Source organism: Ricinus communis, chromosome 8 (genome assembly GCF_019578655.1).
Source record: "Ricinus communis isolate WT05 ecotype wild-type chromosome 8, ASM1957865v1, whole genome shotgun sequence".
Lineage (NCBI taxonomy): Eukaryota > Viridiplantae > Streptophyta > Magnoliopsida > Malpighiales > Euphorbiaceae > Ricinus > Ricinus communis.
The window spans coordinates 11,352,806-11,371,518 of record NC_063263.1 but is presented as its reverse complement, the minus strand read 5'-3'; the positions used below and the strand labels follow the sequence as shown (position 1 = coordinate 11,371,518).

General features: G+C 31.6%; 2 protein-coding genes across 2 annotated transcripts; both read left to right on the top strand.

Moving 5' to 3' along the window:
* Window positions 1-141: 141 nt before the first annotated feature.
* On the top strand, window positions 142-7,226 carry LOC8259739 (metal transporter Nramp6). The gene is made up of 14 exons (XM_002527254.4): window positions 142-414; window positions 617-761; window positions 2,136-2,214; window positions 2,307-2,347; window positions 2,836-2,914; window positions 3,031-3,135; window positions 3,404-3,513; window positions 3,686-3,867; window positions 3,965-4,034; window positions 4,714-4,887; window positions 5,061-5,165; window positions 5,479-5,610; window positions 5,841-5,936; window positions 6,418-7,226. The coding sequence occupies exons 2-14, from the start codon at window positions 636-638 to the stop codon at window positions 6,757-6,759; spliced, it is 1,641 nt and encodes a 546-aa protein (XP_002527300.1). The 5' UTR covers window positions 142-414; window positions 617-635; the 3' UTR covers window positions 6,760-7,226.
* Window positions 7,227-8,755: 1,529 nt separating this feature from the next.
* Window positions 8,756-14,543, top strand: LOC8259740 (sister chromatid cohesion protein PDS5 homolog C). The gene is made up of 7 exons (XM_015724258.3): window positions 8,756-9,440; window positions 10,156-10,359; window positions 10,495-10,676; window positions 11,702-11,828; window positions 11,932-12,129; window positions 12,733-12,773; window positions 13,587-14,543. Exons 1-7 carry the CDS (start codon window positions 9,345-9,347, stop codon window positions 14,269-14,271), a joined length of 1,533 nt encoding a protein of 510 aa, XP_015579744.1. The 5' UTR covers window positions 8,756-9,344; the 3' UTR covers window positions 14,272-14,543.
* The last annotated feature ends 4,170 nt before the right edge of the window (window positions 14,544-18,713 follow it).

The following is an 18,713-nucleotide window of genomic DNA, read 5'->3' as shown; positions in this document are numbered from 1 at the left end:
AAAAGGAAATCCTAGGATAGGCATTGGAGGGCAGCGCATAAAGGGCAGCGCATAAAATGAAATCCCAAAAAGGCCCCTCATAACGTTATATGTTTGTCAAAGGTTGCAAGGGCAAACTTGGAGGAATGGAAGCTTTAGTTTGTCAAGATTATTATTATTATTATTATTATTATACGGTGGTGGGAAGGAATTAGGCTAAAATTGCTCCAAGTAGTTGAAAGATATTGCATGCTAACAAGTACTAGATTTTGTGTGTATATATATATATTTGCAGTACAAGTGATAGTAGCATTAGCACTGAAACTGCAAATAGGAACCTACTTTCTTTCTCATAAAGTGAAGAACGTGGGCATTTATTACAATAGAAAGTGTTAAAAGAAAGTCTGCTTCTTGTTCTTGAAAGTTGAAACAAAGGTTAGTTTCTTTCTTTCTTTCTTTTCTCTTTATGTATGTTTTCATGCAAATCAAATCACCTGTTCTTGTTTCCTTTTCTTTTTTATATTTCTGGGTTTTATTTATTTTGCGGTTTTCAATAATGAAATTCTGGAGCTTTGCTCTTTATTTATTAATTTTCTTTTATTGTTATTTGTTTGTTTCTTTGTTTGGCATATGATAGAGGAAGAGAAAAGAAAGTAATGGCGGGCGGCTCATTATCATCCGGGGAGCAGCCACAGTTTATTGCTAGTACTGGAAATAGGAGTTTTTCCAATGCACCACTTATTGACAATCCAGATTCTTCTGATCAAATCGTTATTCCTGATGTACTAATCTCTTGTCTTCAACTCTTTAATTTCCCACTCCATCTTTCTGGGTCCATTTACTATTTTCTTCTTCTTTTTATGGGTACTTCCATATACTGTATTGAATATTTGTTTGTATTTATGTTTTCTTCAATGGAGTTTATATACCAGGTTCACTAATTAAGATTAGTTAAACCACAATCTTTCTTCACTGGGGAACACTTTTTGAAAGGTTGAAAATTGGTGGTGTGATTATAGCTGTTTCTTTGCCAAGGTCTGAAGTCATGCTTCCTTTCTTCACCCTTTCTTTTGGCTTGTATTAACACCAGAGTTTTGTGATTCTTAGTTTGCGCAATTCAAATAAAAATCATGAAAAAGGGATGAATATGAATCAAGGCTAATCACATAATTGTTAATTAAGTCTAGTCACATAATTTTGTCTTTAGTTAGCAATGGAAGAGACACATCAGCTGTGGAAAAAGCATCACTTTTATGTTATTGTTTAATTGAATAAGGCATCTTTCAGATCTTCTTGCTTCAGTAAGACTCAAACACAGATTTTGCTTCTAGGGCTGTTTTAATTAAGATGGGAAATTACTTGAGTGGTTGAAACATTTGTCTATTCATGATTACGTAATCCAACTTACTTCTGTAAAAGTCATTTTTGATATCTGTCTTTTATTTTCATGTTAAATTGATATTAAAACTATTAACTAAATCAAATTTAACAGTTGGCAAGTTCAATTCATTACTTGACTTAATCTGATTGTAAATTTCAAGTTTATGGCTTGGAAGCCTAATTCTTAAAATAGGATAAGACTGGAACTTTATTTATAAGTGGTCGAAGTTAAAGTAAAAATAAACTTGAAATTGTAATTTTTAAGTAGTCAAATTAAAGTTCTTTTTGATTTTCTTTTTTTGAAAGAAATGAAAAGTTCGTTGTTTTCCTTCTTCTACTTTTTCTTTTCCTTTTTGAATTCTTTTGCTTATATTTTATTTGTGTTATTTTCTCTGGACATGCCTGATATCAGTTAGACAGACATATGTACTAGATTACTCGTTTTCTTGGCATATTGTTATCTAAAATAATCTCATGAGATAATTTTAGGAAATTCAACTCAGGTTAATTTTTGTATATTCATAGCTGTATCATATCAGGATGAAACATCTGGAGAAGCCTTTAAAAAGTTGTAGCTTGTGGATACAACACAACACTAAACTACTTATTATGCTTTCAGCTTTGAAATGCTTCTATCTGTTATTCTTTGATTGATTTTGTTATTAATAATGTGAAACTTATTTGCTTTTTATTGCATATATCTGCACAGACCTTTTTGTTCTTTTTTTAAAATGAGAAAATATTTGATTGAAGTCAATTTCATTTTGTTTATGCAGAGGAAAAGCTGGAAAAACCTGTTTGCATATATGGGACCAGGGTTCCTTGTTTCTATTGCATATATTGACCCTGGAAATTGTGAGGAAATTTTTTTTTCCTAGTTTCTTTGTGCTATGACATAAACATAAATGTTAATAATAATTGTATCCATTAATTGTGTTAACCTGCAGTTGAAACTGACCTACAGTCAGGAGCACAATACAAGTATGGGGTACGTTTATTTTCTTCTTAATGAATTCGTTTTCTCTTCACACCTACTCCCCAGTTTTTCAAACTAGATTGGGAATTCCATTTTTGCATCATGAAAAGCCTTTAGTATCCCAATACATGATGCCCCTGATCAGCTTTATGGCTTATCAAGCATTTTAATTCTGTTCAAAGTTGTTTGCATTGTGAAAAATGGACCTCAGTTATTTTAGATTAGTGTCCAACAATACAGGCTTGGATGCTATTGACATCTGTTTGTCACTTTACCCATAATCTTCTTTCCCAGCCAATTAAATACAACAAAATGATTGCTTTCCTTTTCTTTTAAAATAAAAACTAATATCATAGTCTAATTATCTGATCACCAGCCTTATATTTCCTGAAGGAACTTTTACACGTTTTTGGTTACTTTGTATTGGATTGTCTGAGTGCTCCAATTTTTTTGATATCAGCCTTACTTTTTCTGAAGGAATTTTTATATTTCTTTTTCAGTTGCTTTGGATCATCTTAGTAGCCTCATGTGCTGCTCTTGTTATTCAATCTCTTGCAGCCAATCTGGGGGTTGTCACTGGTATATGATCATCTAAAACTGCCAACTATAGTACATTTTATATTCTACTCCTAGTATGCTGGTATTGATTTCAGTTTTTTCTCCTCTCTGTATATGATGTTGATATGTGATTGTAGGAAAGCATTTAGCAGAACACTGCAGGATTGAATACCCTAGGGTGCCCAACTTTATCCTTTGGGTTCTTGCTGAAATTGCTATTGTAGCATGTGATATTCCTGAAGGTAAGCATTGTTTATTTTGTTATTGTTTTTATCCATGTGCAGGGATGACCAATGTATTGCTTTAAGCTTTCAAATTGTTTAATGTTAACATTTGAAATATACTTTTCCACATGCATATACAACTGGTGATTGTACATGGACAATAAGCTTGTAAGAAGATATGGTCAAAATGGGGATTTGTTGTATGATATTGCAAGTCTTTGGTGCTACTTCTTCTCAAGATTTTTATTTCTTCACTGTGTGCTGACTGATGTTCCTTTGCTTTCAGTGATTGGTACAGCCTTTGCATTGAACATGCTCTTCAAAATTCCAGTTTGGATTGGTGTTCTTCTGACTGGGCTTAGTACATTGATTCTTCTAGCATTACAGCAATATGGGGTATGTTTTTTTTCCTTCCTATGTCATATGTAGAAACTGTTAAAGACTAAGAACATTTTTTCTGTTGCCTTCTTTTTCTTTCCAATTTATAAGACATATCTTTGCCATAGCATTCTAAATTTTCTGTTATAATGATTCAAATTAGCCATTGAGTGACAGTTCTCTCTTATAGGTCCGGAAGCTTGAATTCCTTATTGCTTTTCTTGTACTTACAATGGCTGCGTGCTTTTTTGCGGAGCTTGGCTATGCAAAGCCTGCTGCACCTGAAGTTCTGGAAGGGCTTTTTGTTCCCCAACTTAAGGGAGATGGTGCCACGGGGCTTGCAATTTCACTTCTTGGTGCCATGGTTATGCCGTAAGTGTTTGCACAATTCTTTTTCCAATCTACTAATAGTTCTTCAACTAAAAAAAAAATGTTCTTATTGTCAGTGGCTTTTATTGCCTTCATATAGGCACAATCTCTTCCTCCATTCTGCATTGGTGCTTTCCAGGAAAATCCCTCGATCTGTCCGTGGTATAAAGGTAAGATCTTGGCTTGCTGGTTTTGGTCTTAATGATTTGCAAGCATGCTTCAGTTTATGAATGTGTGCATAAGCATGTGTATGAAGGAAAGTGTACTCCAAGTGAATCATGTGCAAATGTGTGACAAGGTCTACTGATAGTCTGGCACATATGTGCTTTGCCGTCAAAAGCAGTTGAAAGTAACCATTTCCATTTGCCTCTTGAAAATTTTAATTTGTATGCTATTTTGGTTGTCCTTATCTACAGGATGATGGATCTATTAATGTGCTCATATTCAGCATAATCACATTTTGAATTTATTGCTCTTGACCTTCTAGTTAGTAACCTGTCATCCATTTGGTGCTATCACTATGTAGCTTTGCACTTAAAATTTCAAGGACACTTAAACATGTATAGAAAAGCAGCCTTGACATCTGGATAGGATTCTCCTTCCAAAGCTAATAAAAAAAAATAATGAAAAACTATACGTTTTTATTGCTGTGCAGCCTAAATATCTCTATCCTTCTTAGAAAAATGTGATTTCATTGTTGTTGCTCTCAATCATTTCTTGAATGCCTACTCAAACAATGTTGAATTTGTGAAGACACCAGTATGTAAAACAGTGAAAAGGTCTGGAAACACGATTGATGATTTTGTTCGACATAGAAATTGGCACCAACTGCTCAATCCTTGTTTGCAGGAGGCTTGCAGATTTTACTTCATTGAAAGTGCTTTTGCTCTCTCAGTGGCCTTTCTTATTAATGTGTCTGTTATATCTGTAAGTGGTGCTGTTTGCAATTCCCCAAATTTAAACCCTGAAGATCAGTCGAAATGTGAAGATTTGGACTTGAACAAGGCTTCCTTTCTGCTTAAAGTATGTGACCAGCTACATTTTGCAATGATCTGATTACTTTTTGTATCCTGATATTTGGTTTTGTTCTATATAATGCTATCTTATACCAGATGTTACTGGTTAATTTTCTTTTTCTTCTGAATATACCATTTGATCTAGACCTGCTTCTTGATGATGGTTATTCTGGTTCGTAGAATGTTTTAGGTAGTTGGAGTTCAAAGCTTTTTGCAATTGCTTTACTGGCATCAGGCCAGAGTTCTACCATAACAGGAACTTATGCAGGGCAGTATGTCATGCAGGTACTTGCTGATGACTCTTATGTGATTGTTATGGCTTAAGGTCAATATACGTGAATTTACTTAGCTTATTTTACATTAAGGCCTTGTGGTAACATTCTAATTGGTTTTGGACAACTCATTATCTTTATTCTTTTATGAATATACTGATTTTTGTGAAGTCAATTCCACCCCAGAATTAAAAAGAAGAAAAAACAGGGGCAATCACTTCAGAGAATTCCTACTTTACTTTAGTAGTCTCTTTGCTTGCTTACATTTTCCCCGTCTGCTGTTTTGTTCTGCTTTTTCACAGATTACTCTATATTTCTTATATCAGGGTTTCCTGGATCTACGATTAGTACCATGGGTACGCAATTTCCTTACTCGATGCTTGGCAATAGTTCCCAGTTTAATCGTTGCACTTGTTGGTGGTTCTGCTGGGGCTGGAAAGCTAATTATCATTGCATCGGTACAGTATGCTTACCTCTAGACTAATCTACATTGAGAACAATGTGCATCTGTTCCTTAAATTCAGTTCTTTATATACCTATACAAGTTCACAGGGAACAAATGGTAGTAAGGTGTATATAGGAATCTATTTTAACTTGTTATAGATTGCCTTAATGACTACTCTCACTTGACGATGATCAGTAGCTGTGCTTAGCTGACAGCAAGTTCACATTTGACGATGTATTGCAGATGATTCTTTCATTTGAACTGCCTTTTGCTCTTATTCCCCTTCTCAAGTTCACCAGCTGCAAAACCAAGATGGGAGCATATGCCAACTCAATTGCGGTATGATGTAATTTTGATCAAGGCTTATTCTGCATTTAATTAATTATTTTTTTTCATTATATCTGAGAACAGTTTATCTTTGAGAATCCCCATGCTTAACTACTTAGGGCGCCTTTTGGTCCTAAAAAATTCTGTCAAGCATATTGAAATATTTGATGTCTACATCAGGCCAATTAGCATTGAGATGCTTGGCTTGAAATGTGAAACTAATACTTTTGTCTCTCATTTCTTTTCTTTTTTCTGTCTTTCTTTTTCGTGATTGTTCTTCTCCTCGTAAGTTTTGGACATACCAGTAATTTTCAGCACGAACATGGATATAAAGGTTTCCTTCGACAATCAAAATTCAAACAGATTGCCATTCAGATTTTTTATTTCCTATTTTTCTTAACCATGCTGGAGATGACAACTGCAACATAAATACCTTTTCTAAGGACTGTTATTTCTGCTTCATTATCATTGATTCAGTGCATATCCTCCACAGATTTCAGCCATCACTTGGATCATTGGTTCCTTGCTCATGTTAATAAATGTGTACTACCTTGGGACGGCTTTTATCAAAATTCTCTTTCACAGCCACCTAACACGGGTGGCAGCTGTATTTCTAGGATTATTTGGATTTGGAGCTATGGCACTGTATTTGGCAGCTATTGCGTACCTAGTTTTTCGCAGAAACACAAAAGCTTCTCATCTTTTAGCACTAACAACACCTGAAAGTCGACAGATGGCTAATGAATCCGGTGAGAGATCGGTGCCTAGTCTCATTAGAGAAGACATAGCAAACATGCAGTTACCTCAGCGGTCCATGGAAGAAGTTGACCGATAAGTGATATCTTAGAAACGCCAGATTATCTAGTAGTATTTGCTGATACTTACCGGTCAGAGTAGCATTATGTTAGAATAAAAAGTTAAAGAAGTCTGGGGAGAACATTTTTCTTCTGGAAGGTTTTTGCTGCTGTAGAAACCAATTTTCCAATGCATAGAAGTTGAAGATGATCTATAGTTCCAAGCTTTGTCTATTTTCTCGTGCAATGTTTCTCTACAAAGAGTTGGCTTGAGCTGATGCTTTACTAATACAGTGTTTCTCGTTTTAGATCATTATGCTTTTGCAGGGGGAGGCATTATATATTTCCTTATGGTGCCTTCTATGATTATTTTGTTTTAACTTTTTTTGTTTGTTTATGGGATGGCTAATTAATACACAATAAGGGTTTTACATTCGCAATACAGATTTTTATATTTGCCATGTGGCGAAAACTCAATTAGTGTAAATAAAAGAATTTAAATTTTTAATTTCAGTTGTTTACTATTAAGTTTTTCCTATCATTAAATTGAGTTTGCGTAACAGTGGATTGTATTTGATGATGGTTTTTTTAAAAAATTCATTTGTTCTCCTAACTTATCCAACACTATAAACTTACAAATTCAATAATTTTTCATGCTGCATCAGCTTTATACTAAATAGACAGCAAGTAAGAACATATCATATCAACATCTTCAAAAAAGAAAATTACAAATCAGTTTAAGTGTTTAAAAATCTAAAATTATTTAACATATTTAAATTCAAGTGTCAATCATATTCAATCATGAGGGACAAAATTCCCAAGCTCTCAAGCTTTTCAAGTCTCCTACCTCCAAAATTCTGTATCCAAGAATTCAAATCTACAAGCTTCAAATTCCAAGCTCCAAGTCTACAAGTTTCAAACTCTAAGTTCTGAAATTTGGAAGCATCCAAATTTAAAACTCGTGAAGGTCAAGCTTCCAAGTCCTTCCAACTGCAAATATTCAAGATTTCTCAAAAGGAAGAATCAGAGGACTACAACATTTGTACTCTTTGATCTTTGTCTTAATGCATGGGAAATTTTGTTGCCTACAAAGAGTACATATTCTTACTCCAAGAAAAAAATTATAAAGCAGCGAGTTGCTCATTTTTCAGCTAAACGTGGAATGCAACTCGGATACTGTTTCAGTTTGGCTAGGAAACTCTCCACATTTCTTGGAGCCAATGATTTTTGCCTAATGAAATTCTTGTTGAATGAATTGATATTCCCCCCAAATGGTTCCTCAAATAATAATCTCTGAATTTTAATTTATATTATAAAATCTCTTGAATTTTAATTAGAGTATCATTAAACCACCTTCTGTCAGTCTCCGATTAAGAATCTAACTCAAAAATAATATGGCGGTCTAGCTGAAATAATTTTTTTTTAAACGATCACATACCATTCTTATATACCACGTCAGCATATTATGACTAATAATATTAAATATCTACCATTTATTTTAAAATAAAAATAAAAACTAGACAAGTTAAATCAAGTAACAAAATTAAGAAAATATTAAAATCAAGATTAACACGCCAACTTTCTCTTTCATTTTCCCTTCTACTTTTTCATAATCCAAATAACCCAGATCCGAATAAAATCCAAAAAATTGACACTTTTATAATTGTACCAAAGCATAATCAAAATTTGATTTCTGGCTTCATCTTAGGAGAAGATGCAATTAATAATTAAATTAAAGTACCTGGACTTTCAATTAGAAAGTGATTAATATTTTAATAAAATATAAATTATTTATTATTTTATTTTTTGTTAATAATCCATCTAAAAGTTTTTTTATTTTTAGGGTCTATAATGTCATTGCCACCTAAATTATATTCATTATTTATTTGACTGAATTAATTACACAAAATATATACATTACAATTAATATATACATATATAAATATTTTATATTTAAAAAATAAATAATTAATATATTTAATTATTTAAAATTAATGTATGCATTAATTATTTATCAGTTTTGTGATTCAAGGTAATACACATTTAGATTAAATAAGAAATATTTTTTATATTTATTTTCTGATTTTACCATTAAAAATCTGATTGATAATTGGATCCTGTTCCAAAACATAATTAATTACCATCTAATAGAGATTGAATATTGCAACCGAAAAACAAAACAAAATAAAATACTTAAAAATAAAGATTGAAAGAAGAACTGCTGTTTTAGATTTGATAAAAATCTAGATGAACCGAACCGGTATTGGCCCGCCGCAATTGCCCCCAATCCCAAATCAGAATGATCCAGTTAGCAGTGTAGTACTTGAATCCAAAGAAAAGGCAAATTAAATTAATAAAAATTTAAATATGCTATTGTTAACAAAGACACAAATATACTTCTCTCTGTTTCAATTTCAATTTAAAAGGGCTAATATACAATTTCACTTGTTACTCACTGATTAATTACTCTTTTTTGTCCCTTTTTTTTCAAAAAAGACAAAAGAAGAAAATTTGTTTATCCGGGTCTCACTGTCTCTATCACTGCTCGGCTTCTGGGTTTGTTTTTGTTTCTGTTTCTGATAACATATATATACATATAGAAAAAAAAAAAAGGAAACAGAAAAAAATGGCGGGAAAAGAGCTAGAACAAAGGCTGATAGATGATGGGCATAAACTCCTTGCTCCCCCATATTCCATTGATGACCTTCTATCTATTCTTGACGTAAGCATTACCCATTTCTTGATTCTTTTTGGGTTTTTTTTGCTCAAGGCATGATGATTCTGTTACCTGTACACTGTTAAATGTTTTTCTTTCCTTTTTTTTTTTTTTTTTATCGATCATATTTGAATTCTGCTTTCTAGAAATGTTATCTTTCTTTTTGAGGTGGTTGGGTATAAATTAGAAAAATAATAAAAGAAGAACCGTGCTTTCTCTGATTATTGGTTAAAATCTTTTGATGTAAAGATAACCCACTTGCAGTTCTAGCAATTTGCGGTATTTATTGATTCTTTTAGTTGTATTTTGACTAGTTTTGCTAATTGGCATTGGGGACACTTTAATATGACTGCTAACGAATCACGAAAGTTTTGAGATTGTATGCTGATAATGATTCATAAATACATTTGCTGGAAATGCTTATGACGCAAATTTTTTGCTTAGAACAAAAAAATGGCAATTTAAAAAAAAAAGATTCTGGTTTAGAGAGAGAGAAATGCAATTGTTATTGTGGTCCTGATTTGTGGTGCAAGCTTTAATTTGAATTATTTATTCTGAAGTTCTCTTTGCATCTTGTATACTTATTTCACTTTTGTTATGTGATAGATTTGCTTTGCATTTTCTTTATATAGTATTATTTTAATTTTTATTTATTTGTTTTGCAATTGGTTTTGATACTGATGTGTGTAGTCTCTTCTTCTTCTTTTATTATTTCTTCTAGAGAATTGAGGTTTCTCTGTCAAAGGTGAATCAATCACCACATGGATCAATGGTTGCTGCACTTTCACCTTTGAGGATTGCTTTGGTTTCTGATAAACTTTTGAGACATTCAGATACAGATGTTAAAGTTGCTGTTGCCGCTTGCATTAGTCAGATTATAAGAATAACAGCACCTGAAGCTCCTTACGATGATAAAAAAATGACGGTGATTTGAATATCTATTATCAGTTTCTAGATTTACATCTTAACACCATCATATAGACACATGTCTGTGTGTTCTTGTTGTTAAATGCCTTTATAAGGGCTTGCCTACGCTTATTTGTGTTTCATGGTTGCTCAGGAAGTATTTCATCTGATAGTAGCTGCGTTTCAGAAGCTTTCACACATGTCCAGCTGTTGTTACTCAAAGGTGGTGTCAATCCTTGTTACGATTGCAACAACAAGGGCAGTTGTGGTGATGATGGACCTTGACTGTCATGAATTGATTGTTGAAATGTTTCAACTTTTTCTGATAATTACTAGGTAATGCCCTTAACATTTGCTTTAGTCTCTGGAGCTTTAGCTCAGTTTTGGAGCTTAAGCAGAGTCGTATTTAAAAGCTATCCTGTAATTTTGACATTTGGCGCGATGAATTGCTACTTTGACCAAGTTTACAACCTTATTGCTTTCATGAATTGCTACTCTGACAAAGTTTACAACCTCATCAATCTATTAGTGCTCATACATAAAGGAGAATGTTCCTTATATGTGTATGTGATTCACATGTAACTTATAAATGGCACAACCAGCTGTAATGGTACCTCAATTTTGAGTTTCATTTGGCTGATGCTTTCTTCAGGCATTCGAATTGTTCAAATGGTCTCTGTATTATGTTATTGTCCATGTATTTAATATTGGTAGGGGATTAGATCGAGATTATTTAACCTTGTGGCTCTAGGTCATTCTTCTACTGCTGCATGTGGCAAAAACTGTATGGAGTAAAAGTGTGGTTGGGGGATTACAAATCCTTCTTTTTAAGTGTGAAAGGGCATATTCTCCAGTGTGGAATGTAGACCGAGCATCCATCTTATGCTTATCTATGTAGGATCTCTGGAAAGAGTTATGGGGGTGCTAATGAGACAGGACCATCAAGGTTCTAGGTACTTATGCATTATTTACAGGTGGGTTAAAAAGAGACATCTTTGTCCTGCAAGGATATCCTTCTAATGACAGACCCTTTAGAGCTTTTAAATGCATTTGATATTGGAGTTGTAAAGAAATGTTTCATCGACTGATAACAGGTGAAAAGAACTATCAACAATAAATTCTTATGTTTTTGCATTGTTCTCTATTTGTAATCAGGATAATGTTCCTGTCAAGTTGCTTTTGGTTTGAGCGTGAATGTGTTGCTCTAATAGCCATTGTTGACTCAATTCTCTATATTCTTTATTGTGTAGGGATTTTCATCTGTCAGGGGGATACAACCCCTTCTAACTTCTATAATTATATTTAGTAGGTGATTGGCATATTTTCTGAGTATTTGATATTTTTCTTTTTTTCCTTCCAAGGTCAAACAACTCAGATGTTGTATCAGCTGCCATGGTGGCAATAATGACCATTGCCATATTGGAAAGTGATGATATTTCCTTGGAGATTGTTAATTCCCTTTTAGTTAGTGTGAGAAAGGAAAATCAGGTAATATTTTCATTGATCAATCATGAATTACAGTATTATTTAAGGGATAACCCAAATTGGGAGCTTTCTTTCCTTCATTTTTTCTCCCTATCTTCTTTTTCAGAATGTCGCTCCAGCTTCATGGAAGTTGGGAAAGGAAGTTATCAAAAACTGTGCTGCGAAGATTGGACCTTGTATTTTGAGAACAGTGAAGAGCTTAGGAGTTTCTTTGGATAATTATGATCAAATAATTTATTCTATTTGCCAGAAAGCAACCAGTAATATAAAGTCTTTTGATCTCCACAGTTCTGAGGAACGTTTGGTGAGTATGCTCATTTTCAATTTGTCTGGATGCTTTTATTATTTGGGATGGTCCTACCTTTCCAAACCTTTTGACTGACCCTGAATTCTAATTCTGTTCTTTCTTTGAAGTAAAGACACACTGGGGAAAATTTTGGCATCTGTTGCCTCCCATGAAATCTTTTAGTTTCTTTTGATTAGCTATAGGGGATTGTAAACATATGATGTTCACATCTTGCTTTTTCCTCTTTCATTTTCCTGTGTTCTTTTTTCCAAATTTCAATTACATGTTTTGTTGTGCTTCATTCCTTCTGCATTCTTTTTAGCTCAGTAACTGTGTTTCAGTTCCAAAATTAATACCCACACTATAAAGATCAATTCAAGATGTGGAGATTATTTTAAATAAGTGCAATAATTGATGGTCACAGAGCGGAATTAACTTGGCGACACTTTCATTTTCCATATCTTCCACCTTGAATTTGAATAGTTGAGTGAGGCTTGCTTATACATAATTTCATGTTTCTATTGATTAAACTGAATCTTTTATCAAACTCTGATGCTATGGCTGTTCTTAAATTAAATACATTTACCATTTAATCCTTAAGTAATTAATGTATTTTAACAGGGACAATCAATGGACTTTCTGGGTTCTGAGTCACTTAAACTGTAAGTTTGCTTTCTATATTTATTGGATTTCCCTGACCAAAGTTTTTCTCGTTGTATTCTCTACCTTATTATGAAGTTATCCAAATAATTGCACAATAATTTGTTTTTGAGGGGTCAATCTCTATCAGATCCACCTGTGTGAAAGTTCATATTATTTATATGCTAGGTTCATTTTAGTTAGCCAAATGCATATTGGTTGCAACAGACAGTCAGTCATACTTATTATGATTGGTATCCAAATAAAAAATTTTAAAATCTTTTGATAGGTTGACCAGGTTTTATGTGTTACTAACAGCTTGCCCTTAAATAAGTATGGCGACTTGCTAGCGATCAAGTGCCACAAAGCAAAAATTACTGGAGGTCCATTTGTTATGAGGGGAAACAAATGGGAAAAGAAATGTTGCTATGCTGTTGATGTGCCATCTAACATTGTGATTCTCATATAGCTGAGCTCTCCTTTGCAAAATGCTATAACAGCTCATTATTGAGGTGACGTGTAACCTTTGTCTTAAATAGCTGCTTTCTTCTAATACAAAGTTAAAATGCCCATATCATACTTTGTACAATATCAACTAGTTTTAGCCTATATCAGATCCATGAATTGTGGCAATGGGGAACGAACGATCATGAGTCTTTTTCATCATTTAGGTATTCTGGGTCTCAGTTGTTAAATGTGTTTTATTAATTTATGTTTAATAAAATTTGAATAGTACTCTGATCCACAAGTTAAAGATCAGTCACTTTTTGTTGTGTTTTGATGTAATTGCAGCTTTATGAACACATTTTTGCAGCTTTATGAACATATTTTTGCAGCTTTATGCAGCAACCAGCTTCCACCAAGACTTGTTTGGACCAATCTGCAATCCCCTGGAATTGTGAAAAACAAGAGTCGAAGAACCGCAACTTATACATCCCATTCTCTGAAGACACATTTCCAGCCAATAGTGGAGGAGCTAATGTATGCAGTGAAACAACATTAGTGCAAGGCTATGAAGTGAAGACTAGTCTGGCTGCTATACTGACATCCATATTTGCCAAGTATGGTGATATTGCTGCTAACTGCCACTATAAATCACCGACAATGAGGGCGAGTTTGCTTGAAACTGTCTGCAATATTGTTCAAAGGCTGCAAAGCACTGACATGCCTCTCACTCTCTCTGAAATTAAAGTCCTTAAAAATGAAATAAAGGACCTGGAGGGTGAGCAGCTTAAGCTTTCATGGCTAACTCAACCATTAGAAAAGATATCTGAATTCGAAAAGATAGCAGAGATGCATTCTATGCTCAAGTCTGTAAAAGCAAATAGCATGATGATCGTAAAAGCAGCAACCAAGGAGCTGGAAGAGGAACTCACAGAGTTAGTGGCATTGCAAAAACGGATGGGGGAGACCGAAAATCGCATAAAAGCCATGAAGCTTGTAGCACGAAAGGTGGATGATGCCATTAAAGAGGCCGAGGATCAGGACCGTTGCTGGCTAAGGCAGATTACGCTTCTCTAGTGCTCTCTGCGCAATCAAATTAACAAGTAGATGATGTGAAATATCTATTTTGTTTTTTTCTTTTCTCCTAGTAGACATTGAGCCCTCATGTTCAGCAGCTGAATTTTGGTAACCACGCAATTCAACCGAAGTCTAGGCTTGTATATTTTTTGGTCTTGGGTTGTTCCTGTGTGGTCGGTCCTTTAGTTCCTGCTAGTTGAAAATTTATTTATTTTTCCTGTGCTGATGCTTCTTTTATCAATTCTATAAAAGATCATTATTGCAGGATTAAATTGTTCTAGAATCATTTAGAAATATTCCCTTTTGATTCACTCTAATCCACAACAGATCATTCATGCTAGTTACAACGATTAGATTATGATAAAGTATAGAGGAAAATCCTGTTTGATCAAGGCTTCAGGGGTGGCCTGACTGCAGATTCAAATTTAAATCTTTGCTCAAATTAAGAAATACATTCACCATCTGATTAGACCATGTTAATATTTACTTAAACCAAGAGATGGGTCTATTGTCAGGTTAGGCTACAGTAATGATACTAACAAGTATTAATGAACCCAATGAAGCAAGCTCAACTGGTTTTCCAAATACTGCAGCTAGTGCTTCACCACTTATCCATATACTGCTGCCACCACCGTATACATATTAATATATATAATTTTACTTATAAATAATTAATTCAAACTTATGAATAAAATTTGAAATAAAAGTCATTTAAATAGCTATTATATTCCTATTTATTTTTTTTAGTTAGAAATTGCTATTTTATCCCATACTTATTCTATATTATGAGTAAAAAATCATCTATATTAATTAGGGTCGGTGTTAAATTCATTTTGCACCATTCTTTTTATGAGAAAATCACAAAATATAATAGTGTTATAGTTTATGCAATGATTAAGTTCTTTTGTGTATTTTTCTTAAAGCTGTCTTCATCCTTCGAGTTAGTTTAAGTGGCCAGCAATTTCCAGGATAATGATGTAATGATGAAAAAGGAAGAGAAATAGAATTTGCATTGTGAATGTCATTATAAAAAAAAAAAAAAAAAAATCAATTAGTTTATTATTTGAAGGACCTGTTAATTGTATTTAATTACCACAAAATCCAATCCACAAAAGGAGAAATGAGGTTTAAAACAGTAAACTGAATGTGGAAAATGAGATTGTATTCTATTTTTCTTATTTTAGAAAAATCATTATCCCATTTTAAATATAAGCCTCTATTTTTGTCAGAAGGATGATGGTCAAGTCACATATGGACCTTCACACCTAAAAAAAGGAAATAAATTAAATTAAATTGCCAATAACAAAATGCCAAAACAATGTTTTGATTTGGCAATTATAAGTTCTCACTTGTAGCTCTCTCTTTTTCTTTTTCTTTCCTGAAAAAGGAAAAAGAAATTCAAGATGTTGTAGACAATGACCAGAAGAAGGTTGGTCACTTTCATATTATACTCTTATATATGTGTTGTTTAAGCAAAAAAGAATAAAATATATTTAATACATTATTTATATATGTTAAATTTTTTATTTTATAAAATAAAAATTTAATTTAGTTTTTTATATATGGAAAACTAAACTCATTTTCTACTCTATATTTAATAAATTCATTATAAGTTTTTATACATTTAATTTAATTAATATTTTTCTACCGATAAAAATTAGGAAAAAAAAGAAAGAAATTAAAACTATTAATACTTATAAAAATAAAAATAAAAGATAAAATATAAAATATAAAAATTCTATTAGACTTAGATAAAATATAGAGATAAGTGCATAAAAATATCTTGTGGTTTTATTATTTTACAACTTTTAATATATAATTTTTTTTTTTTTTTAAGAAAAGAAACATGTGATGACTGATTGTGATAAAAAAATATATCTCACTGTTAAAAAATTTCGATCTGCAAGAATTCAATCATCTTCACTTCAATCAGCTATCATTATCATATTTCTCGTGTTTAATAATAGAGGTATAAAGCTTAATATCTTAAAATGTCATTGTTTGACCGTTAAATCGATATCATCGAATTAATAAGTTCTTAAATTGTGATTTAATGGTCCAATATAGAAATTATGAGTTGTTAAACTCAAAACTCATATTATTAAATATAAACAAGATATGATAATGATGGCTGATCGGCTTAAAAGTAATTGAGTCCTTGTAAATCAAGATTTTAATGATATACTTTTTTTGTCACGTGTTTTTTTTATCTGAAAAAAAATATATACTAAAGATTATAGAATAATTTATATATTTATCCCTAATATATTTTACTTTTATATTTAAATATTTCTTAAACTACTTTTTATTATAGAAATTATATTTTTTAAATCCAACGTTAATTCCATAAACCAAATTTAATCAATAGCTACAGTAAATACATCCATCTAATAGAAATCAACTACTAGGAATTTGGATTTTCAGGATTTTATGGCCGTAGGGATCTATTATTAATCATAACCAAATATCAATTATACTCAATATTATTATTAAATATGATGAATCATAGTTATATACTAATAATGAATAACATTAATTTAAGATAAAATAAAAGTTATAGTAAATCCTAATGCTAGTGGAGGTAGTTGGGTGCCTCTGAGCAAATGAGGCTGAGGCTTAAAAGGAAAAGTTGCTATGTGAATTACTTTCTATACCAAACTCATCCTAATCTCATAAAGAAATAAGAAAAGAAGAAATGAAAAAGGATGTCATCAGTCATCAGTCAATTGGAACTAATAATAATTTTGAGATTGTTCTAGAGCATATGAAAGGGAGGAACTACACTGAGGATTTAATTACATGGAAGTTACAGCAAGTTGATAAATGAAATGAACCAAACTCAAAGAATTTGAAGCAACTAAACTCCATGACATCAAGGAAAGATTAGCAATTAAGATTTAGAATAGACCCTTTATTTTTTGCATAGAAACTTTTAAAATGTAAGAAATAAATAAGTAATTTTTAAATAAATTTTTTTCATTATAAATATTATTTTTAGATGGACTCATCTCAAGATCAGTTAGCTTATTAAAGCAATAATTAATAATTAATTTAAAAGAAAGATCAACTACACCGGAATCCAAATATAGCCTAAACTTCAACCATATAGAAAGGCTACAGATTATATTACCATATGTAAAAACAAATATGGGGTAACTCTGTGGCAGCAATAACCGCAGTAAATATAAAGAATGCACACAACCCTAAAGAGACTATTTCCTTTCTTTCCCCAAGAGACTGCTTTCCCAATTTCTTTTTATTTTCTTAAGGGCCATTTCTTCATCAAATCTTTAGACTTTGTAACTGATAACTGAGGGATTCGATTCTTAATTTCAACAACTGTGGAGAAGATGATGTTTATGTTTTAACTTAAAAAGCTTGGCCCTGTCCCTATGATTTATAATTTGTCATAGTAGAAGCTAATCGGATATTTCAAATCAATATTTTAAATATATATATATATTTTAATTTAGTCCACTCAAAATTTCGATTGTTACATAACGTAATTGAATTATTTAAATTTATAAAAATAATTAAAACGTGTGAATAATAATGTACATTAATATAAGGAAAAATATAAAATTTATAATAAATCTAAATTTGTATTTTTGTTTTCCATTTTCATAGTAGTATAAAAAATAAAAGAGAATATTAAAACAGATCAATATTATAAAACTTTAATAGTAAAATCCAGAACATCCAATGAAATGATATAACTAACCCTTCACCATATCACTTGTAATAACAATGTTTATGCGACTGCAGGGGTGCCGCTGTAATTGTCTTTCTTTTACATTAATGAGAATATATATTAACGAAATTTTGTGGCCCTTCAACAATTTGTGATCCAAGCAACATAAAATAATAACTTAATAACTGGCCATGTACGCAAACTTGTTAATAAGACGTTTCTTTTAATAATAATAATAATAACAATAATAATAATAAGAGATAAATAAATAAAAAGAATATAATATAATTTCACTGTTTTACAATTTAAAATATATAATTTTTTTAGACAAAAGAAGATATGTAGTTACATGTTGTGATAAAAAAATATATTTTACTATTAAAAAATTTCAATTTATAGTCACCTTTACTTCAATTAGCCATCATTATCAAGTTGTTCATATTTAATAATATGAGTTTGGAACTTAATAATTTTTAATTTTATTATTTAATCATGGTTCAAAATTTATTGATTTAATATAATATCGATTTAACGGTTAAATAATGATTTTTTGAGTTATTAAATTCTAAAATCATATTATCAATTATAAAAAATATGATAATGACGACTGATCAAAATAAAAATAGCTAAATTATTTTCTATTGATCCTTTTAATGATGAAATATTTTTTTGCCATAATTTTAAACCATATGTCTCCTTTTATTTAAAAAAAAAATCACACTTTGAATTGTGCAATGCTCCATTTTGTACT